The 9,641-nt window shown below is 32.7% G+C and overlaps 1 protein-coding gene across 3 annotated transcripts in view; it reads right to left on the bottom strand.

The window, feature by feature from the left end:
- Positions 1-238: 238 nt before the first annotated feature.
- Positions 239-9,641, bottom strand: part of LOC143258478 (zinc finger protein basonuclin-2-like) — a 162,156-nt gene continuing 152,753 nt past the window's right edge. For all 3 annotated transcript variants that reach the window (XM_076517519.1, XM_076517521.1, XM_076517520.1), the window contains one exon: positions 239-4,795. In XM_076517519.1, the coding sequence (XP_076373634.1) occupies positions 1,931-4,795 (2,865 nt within the window). In that variant the 3' untranslated portion in view covers positions 239-1,930. The remainder of the gene's footprint in view (positions 4,796-9,641) is intronic.

The following is a 9,641-nucleotide window of genomic DNA, read 5'->3' as shown; positions in this document are numbered from 1 at the left end:
GATTATTCGACTAATTCTCTTTCATTGCTTTAATTCAACTATACCATATACCATAACTTGTACAATACTGAGTGTAATTAACACAATAAAGTGCTTTTTCATAAATTTGCTGTATAAATATGTTAAATGTTAAATAATATCTAATTTAGTAATAAAGGAGTTTTTGGACAAAAACTGATGTGATGTGTATTAATACCGAGATGTACTGCTAAAGATAGATACAAAAACAAGACATACATCTTTGAAACCTGAGATTTTAATAAGCAACTGAAGCTACATGACTGAGATGACTGTTTCTTGCGGTATTTCAATTATAACGTTTGCTAACGTAACTAGTTATATTTTAAAAATAACTCTAATTATTTCATAAAGTAGTACAGTAAGAATTTCTTAGTAGAATTCGTAGTCGTAGAAACATAATTATATGTTCTCATTCACTTTTATTACTTTTGATTTATCGACAAATTGTTTTTGCACTTGGTTTCATCGTGTTTTAGAACGTAGAACAATCATGGAAATAATTCTAATAATTCGTGAAGTTTACAGTTTGAGAAAAATTAAATTGATGCCACATAACTTTTTTGTAAAATAATCTTCAATACACAATTAACTAGGAATAATTTCCTATAAGGAGAAACAAGCATACAACCACAGTTCCTTCTTAGCTGTTTATAGGTATTTGTATTTTTTATTAAAACTACAACCTAGAGAGAAATGTCACTGGAGTGAAAAGTAGCTTCTTAGCTTTATTGAAGAAACCATGATGAAAAAAAAAGGTATGTAATTACATAAAATTTATCGTATCAGATAAATCTACCTTCCTTAAACCCTGTAACAAATATTGCTTGAAAGTGTGTGTTGTTAAATGCCTAAGTAGACAATGTGGAATATGTTGAAAAGTATTTGAAAAATAAATATATTAAAAAAAAAGACTTGCAATAGACTTAATAATTTCTGAATTATTCTACAACTCTTTTAAAATGTATCAAGAGAAGCAAATATCAAGATTTAGCATCAAAATAGTAAGCTTATAATTGTATTTTAATTTTCTTAGAATTGTTTTATTTAAAAGAAAGCATTTACATGTTTGATTTCACGTTCATTACATAAAGTTTGCACCAACCATTTGTGTAAAAGCATTGCCACATGATTAATCTGAATCAAATGTAGATATAGGTTTAATTAACTCATATCAGCTGGCTAATATTGTCCCATGTTCAGTATACCCGTATGGTAACAGCTACAGAAGGTGTTAAATAATATTAGCAGAAAACTGCGAGCAATCTTCAATGCGGAATGAATAATCTTAAGGGAAAATACATACTTCTGTTTTTTAACATAAGCCCCACCTACTTAACTATAGCGCAAAAGAAAATGAAGAATAATATTTTTGCATTTAACTATCAATGTTGTTTTTGCTTTAATACTTTGAAATTGTGTTGATCACACACAAGATATAAAGTAGCAAAAAGAAAAATATGATCTCAATGAAGTTGATATATTAGATTTTTACATTTCTAGCCATGGTTTCCGATGAAAGAAGTGAGCTGTACAATTTACAGAACGACTATAAGCTTCGTTTTTGTTATTTACAGTACCACTTAAAGCGCTAAAAAGACTTAACCAGCTACATACATACAAAACATGATCAATAGTACATTTTAAATCTTCGATGGTATGATTGCTTATATGATTAATGGTATGGAAAAAAATCGTTTTCAGGCAGCATATATGAGCAACAAAGTCCTGATAAGAACAGATTTTATGTTTCAATAGTTTCTATGTAGGTAATTTTTAACAGTTAGGCTTAAGTACACAGTTGCTTCTTATAAACAAAGATCGCGCCGTTGTTTCTTCTTCACATTTACTTTAATCTTTTTATTTACTTACTTTGACATCAAATTGGCACAAGGTACAAACATGATTGACATTAAGAAACTGGTATCGTAGAGACCGTCCGAATTACATTAAGAACACTATCTTCGTGAGTGTGACAATTTCGTGCTTTCGTTGAGAGGAACGCTTTGCCACAGTTGTCTACTGTACACAAAAAAAGTTTCTCCACGTGATTGTTCTCATAATGTTCTTTCATTGAAATATTATCTTGAAAATTTCTCTGGCAAAATTCACAAATGTATTGCCCTTCTGCATCAGGAAGAAGTTCCTCATCTAGAGTAATAGACGAAGAGTTATGTTGATGATTTGATTTTGGTGATTTAGGTTTTGTTTGCTGATCTGGTGATGTCACTAGAGGACTAGGTGATGTATTTCGACCATTTATACCTAAAATCCCAGTAATTCCTTCGGAGAGAGAATTAGTAGGAGGCATGAATGCTGGATGAAAAGGTAATGCGTGACTCAAGGAACCTACTGATCTGAGATGGTTCGCAAATGCCGGATTAGTTATTAAATTTTCTGGCCCGCATGTTGGAATCCTTCCAGGATAGATGTCAGCAAAGTTCAAAGGCAGAGCCTGAGGGTCGTACATTCGAGAGAAGAAGTCATCCCTCAGCACGCTAGCATGGTAAGGATATATGCTGTTTTTTTCCAAGAATGAAGAGACTTTATCTGAGCTAGTTGATAGAAGCTTTCTATGAAGGTTTAAGTTAGCACTGTGTCTATCTCTACTTCGCTTGGATGGGAAGGCAGCATTACAGCCTTCCACTGTACATTTATGCATGAGTTTAAGATGGACATTTTGATAGTGTGTTTTCACACCAAAATGATTCTGGAATATCTTACCACAAGCAATACACCGCCTTGGATTTTCTTTATCAACAGGGATGTCCAAGCTCCCTGTGTCTCGGTATCCTGTTAAAAGCGAAAAGTGTTGTTCTCTGTCAGGGCTTGAATCTTGATCAATAAAAGCTTGTCCTTGAGATCCTACAGTAGTGTTTATAGAGGAAGCTGGAGGAATCTGAAGACTTGTATTGTTTGGGCTACAAATTTTCTCTGGCATCATAGGTGTTGCTAGACCCAAACCAGGTGCATGAAATGATATTCCTCCGGACGTTGATAAGGATTTGTTAGCCAGACTCCGTGTTGAAGTTGTTGCTATATTGATAAAAGGGCTCATAGACAAGCTCTCTAGATGGCGAAGGGGATTTTCATTTATTTCAATGTCCATTCTGTTTAACTCAGAGTCTTTTGGTTCTTCCACAGTAGTAACAGCTACATCATTTATATTATCTTGTGGTGTAATTTTTATTGGTGAGGAGGATACTACTTCTTGCACAAAGTTGCCTGGTGTTGTGTCTTTTTTTATTATTTTATCTTTGTAAAGTTCTTCATCTTTAAAGTCATCAGCTGTATCTGAATAACCATCTTCTGATTTAGACTCAAGAAGGTCATTATCCTCGTTCTCCTCACCTTGGTCCATAAATGTTTCGATAGAGGTCTCCTCTGTTGATACGTACTGCATATCGTCATCACTTGTAACTGCACACCTGGTCGGTTTAAGACTTTTTCTTTTGTGAACACCTGTATTTACAAATGAGGAATTTTCTTTGACTGATAGATTTAAACCTTCATTGCTGTGTACTGAATTTTTTTCATTCTCTTCTGGGCGGTGATTTTTATTAAGAGGTAGAATTCCTGTCTCTTCGCCTAGTTTAGAGACTGAGATCTGAGACAGTGATGACATCAAGATTTCTTTTGAAATGGTAGCACAAGACGACAGTTTTGATGAATCTAGTAATCTCGTAGCATCACCGTCTATGTCTTGTGTATTGGAGGTAGACAGTACGTTGTTATTCAAACTAATGAAGGCACTTGATGAAAAGTTAGGGTAAGGATTGGCCGATCGCCCATCATGGGGATTAAACTTTCTTCTAAAAGTCGGAGTGTGAAGCTTAGGATTAGGGTTTGCACTATGACGGTTACGGCTTCGCCTTGAGCTGAACATCATACTACATCCTTCTACTGTGCATTTATGCATTTCTCTCAGATGAACAGCACTAAAATGTATTTTAAGAGCACCTTTGTCACAGAAAGTTTTCATGCATACGTGGCACTGGACACGCTTCTTGCCTGTAGATGGATTAGTGCTCAGGTTACTTAAAACTAACGGATTCCATCGCCTCTTCATAGGATTTGCAGACTTTCGTAAGTGTTTGTATTTCTTAGCCATATAACTTGAATCAAAATGATAAGTTCCTTTCTGACTGAGGTTGATTGCAGTTTTGCTGTCATCCTCAGAGCCCCCATCAGTTGCACTGAGATCAGAGTTAATGGTAGTAGTGATATTGTGATTAGTAAGAACCGTACTGGCAGACGGAACAGAAGTAGTTGGAGAAGATAGAGAGGTTGTATGGGATAAACCTGGAATATCATAACTCACAAGAAGTTCTGGACTAATTTTGTCTCTCCGATAATCATAAGGTTGCATATTTTGGAGCTTGTTCAAAGGGGAAATGGATAAAGGGCTTGTGCAATTGATAGGAGACTCTGTAAATGGAGACAGAGAGTGAGTGGAACTCACACTTGACAGCTGTCGACAACGGGATGTTCGAACAACTGGCAGCGAAGTGGACACAGCAGAAGAGCTCGTGAACGAGCTTTCTTGTTTTATGATAGCTGCTCCAGTCACCATGTTAGTCCGTTCAATGAATTTACGAATGTCTGAGTCCGTTTTAGGAAGACTTACTATTTGGTCAGGCTTATCATTATCTACTTGCAGAAGAAGGCGGTGGGCAATGGTCTTAGTTTCTCCAAACCGGAGAAATTGCTGTAGAATTAGAGGCTCCTCCTCTCGAGTAGAAAGTATCCACTTTTCCAGGACATTACCAGCAGCATCCTGAAGAAAGAAATACGTATTAGTTTAATACTATGATACATAGTATGTTTTGTACATGAATAAAATTGTTGAAATACCGTTAAAATCTATAAAATATCAAGCAAATTGTGACGAAGTAACGTCAAACTTATTCATAAACTGATAATATCTTACATATATATCACTACATTTAGCATATATTTTAATTGCATGCAATCGAGTTTAGCTACAGCCAAGCTACTTAGAAACAAAATTAGCTTACTTTAAAAAAAAAAAAAGAGATCTTATTTGTTAGAGATAAATCAGTACTATAAATCTTAACTTTTGAAGTGAATCCTGCTTGTGTTGTTACAGATATGGAATGAGTTAATTATAAAATATGTGTTGAACAAGTGTACATAGGTCTCTAAAGCCTTTATGTATGTGTGTGTGTGTGTGATGGATTTTCTAACAGGGGTGGAGATATTTCTTTTTCTTCTGTTGTTAAGCACAGAGATACACATGGAGCCGTCTGTGCCGCGCCTACCGTCGGTATCTAAACCCAATTTTTATTGATGTAAGCTTCCAAATCATTAGGTGGGAAGAAAAACATAAAAACAACCTGAAGAAATTTCTACGGCTATTTTGGATTTATATACTTAATGCATTGACAATAAGGTTCTTTGTTACAACCGCACAATAGTAATATGTCATTGTGCAAATTAATTTTTTTAACCATATGCTAGTTAGAAGCGTAAAAATGAAGAGAACATACGGTGTATCATAAATTGTACAAATTGAAATGACGGTTCTTCAAAAATCCTGAATTTATTTATAAAAGTAAATAATACGCTGTAAAAGATAAACTGATAGTGTAACTTATTTGTAAACTGAATATTTATTTATATTTTTTTCAATATACCTATAAGTTTAATTTACAATTTTTATCTTAAAAAAGATCTTGTAACATTGTGTACCATACTTAACCTCTGTAAAGTTTAATATATATCTTCATCAGTTCAGCTTATTAGGCATGATCTGACTTCAATATGTTTAGCTTTTACTTTTCTTATCATACATCTATAAATTGTAATTGAATTTGATTTCATCGTCTTACCGCAAAAGAATATAGTTTCGTTTTAAGTATTGTTCTAGTATTAATATGCTCGCAGTATTAATAGTACTGCGAGTTCAAAAAAATTAACATATCTCTCCAGACTTACTATTATAATAATATTCTGTTTCCAAAGTCTCGATGAATCTGTACTTTGAGATTATTCTTTCTGTAAATTGCAGATTATATGAAAAGCTACTGCAAGTTAAACATGGTGAAGATCATAGAAATATTAATGTAACTTTTTACAAGAGGCTAAATATTACAGAAATATTACTGTGACTTTATAAAACAGGCTAAATATTACAGAAATATTACTGCGACGTTATAAAACAGGCTAAATATTACAGAAATATTACTGCGACGTTATAAAACAGGCTAAATATTACAGAAATATTACTGCGACGTTATAAAACAGGCTAAATATTACAGAAATATTACTGCGACGTTATAAAACAGGCTAAATATTACAGAAATATTACTGCAACGTTATATAACAAGCTAAATATTACAGTGACGTTATATAACAAGCTAAATATTACAGTGACGTTATATAACAGGCTGGCCCGGCATGGCCAAGCGTGTTAAGGCGTGCGACTCGTAATCTGAGGGTCGCGGGTTCGCATCCCCGTTGCGCCAAACATGCTCGCCCTTTCAACATTAAGGACTTAATGTTGGCAATGGGTGGTGATGACTAGCTGCCTTCCCTAGTCTTACACTGCTAAATTAGGGACGGCTAACACAGATAGCCCTCGAGTAGCTTTGTGCGAAATTCAAAAAACAAACAAACAAACAAAAAATATAACAGGCTAAATACTACAGAAATATTACTGTCACGTTATACAAGAGGTTAAATTTAACAGAAATATTACTGTGACGTTATACAAGAGGCTAAATATTACAGAAATATTACTGCGACGTTATAAAACAGGCTAAATATTACAGTAATATTACTGTGACTTTATAAAACAGGCTAAATATTACTGTGACGTTTACAAGAGATTAAATATTACAGAAATATTACTGTTACGTTATACAACAGACTGAATATTACAGAATTATTACTGTGACATTATATAACAGGTTAAGATTCACAGAAATGTTATTGATATACGCTAACAAGAATTATCAAGATATTATACAATAAACTAAGGATTACAGAAATGGTGCTGTGACGTCACAAAGAAGTCTAAAAATGTATGGAAACATTGTCGTAACTTTCTTTTTTAGAATATTGATTATAGAAAGACTGTTATAATCAGGGTATGGATAATACAATTCTTGCTATAACTTTATTCCAAATTAAAAGAATTATAAAAGTTGTTACAAATTTTACAACGGGCTAAAGTTTACAGTATTATTACTGGGAGTTTATACTACAAGTTGAGCATTATAGAAATAGAACGACAGCGTTATAGTTTAGGTGTTATTAATAGACAATGAATGAATTTTGTCTCATATTTCGATTTCACCTTTTTTTTTGTTATAACTTGCTTGTTTGTTTGACATTAAGCACAAAGCTACACAATGGGCTATCTGTGCTCTTCCAACCACAGGTATCAAAACCCATTTTCTAGAGATCCCGCTGTGTCACTGTTTTTTTTGTGTGTTTTTTTTTTTTGCTATAGATGAAGATGAAATAACCCATAGTGTTTGGGACTGTTTTTTTTTAATTTTATAGGAGATATTGTTGTAGCTTGGTACAACAGACTAATGATTGCATAAATAATGCTGTAATATTATCGTTCAGGATGAGAATTATAGAAAAAAATTATTGTAACCTTCCGTTACGTCTTGTTAAATGATAAAAGGAACAATGTCGTAACTTTCGTTATGCCATGGTCAAGGTTAATAAAAACATTCCGTGACGATGAGAAAACCCACTTGTAGAGAAAAATATATATGTAAAATCCGCTGGTGTGGGTTGAGAAAATTCTATATAGTGAAGGTCGAAACGTTGTTCGCTCCTCTACATATAATTTTCTCAATCATACCAGCCGTTTTTACATATATAATAAAAACAGTATTGCAAACTTTCGTTACATCATGGTTAAATATGTTAGTAACATTACTGTAAACTTTCGCTATGCCATAACTAATGATGATAGAAACATTACTGTAACCTTTGGTTATGTCATTGTTAAGGATAAGAGAAATATTGATATAAATTTTCATTATGTTATGGTTAACAAAGATATAAACATTGCAGTAACATTTCATTACGGTGTGATTAAAGATGATGATAAAACATGATTTTAACCTTTTGTTAATAATAAAATAAGAGAAACACCGTTGGAAGCTTTCGTTACGCGAAGTTTAAAGGTGATAGAAACGTTACTGTAAACTTTAGTTATGTCATTGATAAGAATGAAAGAAACGTTACCCATAGTTAAGTATGTTAAAAACATTATTATAACCTTTAGTTATGCCATGGTTAAAAATTATAGATACTTTAGTGTACCTTTTGTTACTCCGTGTATAAGAATGATAGAAACATGACTAACTATACTACGGAACATAAATGAAAAATGTTGTAACATTTTATTACTTGAAAAGAACTATTAAACATTAATATTTTTGAAACTATAAGTTAAGCATTATAGAAGACCGGCAAATATTAATGCGTTTTAAAGTACATGTGAAGCATTATGGAAAACCTGTGAGCATTAATATGTTTTAAACTAGATATTAAGCATAATGAAAGTGTTCTAAACTACAGGAAAAGGCTAACTGTACCTTCGTATTAGGCAGCAATAATGCCATGGTTAACAAGTTGAATCTACAGGTTAACAGTGTGAAAGGTTAGTTATATCTCGGAATCGGAGTCATACAGCAACAATGTTTTGATGATCAACATGCTTTATAGAAATAAGTGATTCTAAAATTTTATTAAAGCTGAACTTATAGTAGAAATGCAAGTGAATAATACAAAATACCTTTTCTTATTCTATAATTTAAGCATCATCCTATAAAAATGTTTGAGCATTTTATTTTACGGATAAAACAGCTTGAATGCTAATATGGCTGATAAGTAGAATATCTTGGGATGAGAAATGCTTATTTTGCAGAGAATAAAACGTCCATTTACTGTAGTCAAGATATTAAGAATTTGAGCTTCGGTTCAGTTCATCTTCTTTGTATTTTTTCTATTGTTTTTGGTTTGAATTTATATTAAACGTTAAAGGAAGATAAGTAAACTCGATTTCCAACATCACACCGTATAGATTGTGAGAGTTCAGATAAGAAAACTGGTGCTAAATTAATGATATTTGGAGGTATCTATCTACCTAGAGTACTTCATCATAAATTAGAAGAAACGGAGGGTTTTTCCGTAAACGTTCTATCAGAAGTTTAGTTGTTGTTTATTGTTTCATTTGTGCTATATAGAGAACACAATACTGTGTTTGTATTGACAAAGTTGTAGCAATTTTGAAAAGTATTTGCACGCATCAAATTATGATTGTTTTCAACTTCTTTTATGATACTTTAATTGGAAACAGTTTCAATTAAATGACATGTTTATGTTTTCATGAAGCTGGTCAAGGTCATTGCATTATATATTACATAGTATCAGGACATTAAACAAAGCTCAAAGCTCTCAGCTTGATTTTTTTTGTTTCGAGTAGCCGTCGTGATTTTATTAGTCAATTTTACTAGTTGGTTGAGTGATATGATTTTATTTCTTCTAAATAAAATCAAGCCATTCAATCCGTTATTAACATGACACAATCATTTTACCGCACTGTTATACAGTGAAAATTGGAGAGTTTTTAC

The sequence above is a fragment of the Tachypleus tridentatus genome, chromosome 8 (assembly GCF_004210375.1).
Source record: "Tachypleus tridentatus isolate NWPU-2018 chromosome 8, ASM421037v1, whole genome shotgun sequence".
Lineage (NCBI taxonomy): Eukaryota > Metazoa > Arthropoda > Merostomata > Xiphosura > Limulidae > Tachypleus > Tachypleus tridentatus.
The sequence above is the reverse complement of the archived record's forward strand: the minus strand, read 5'-3'. Positions and strand labels throughout refer to the sequence as shown.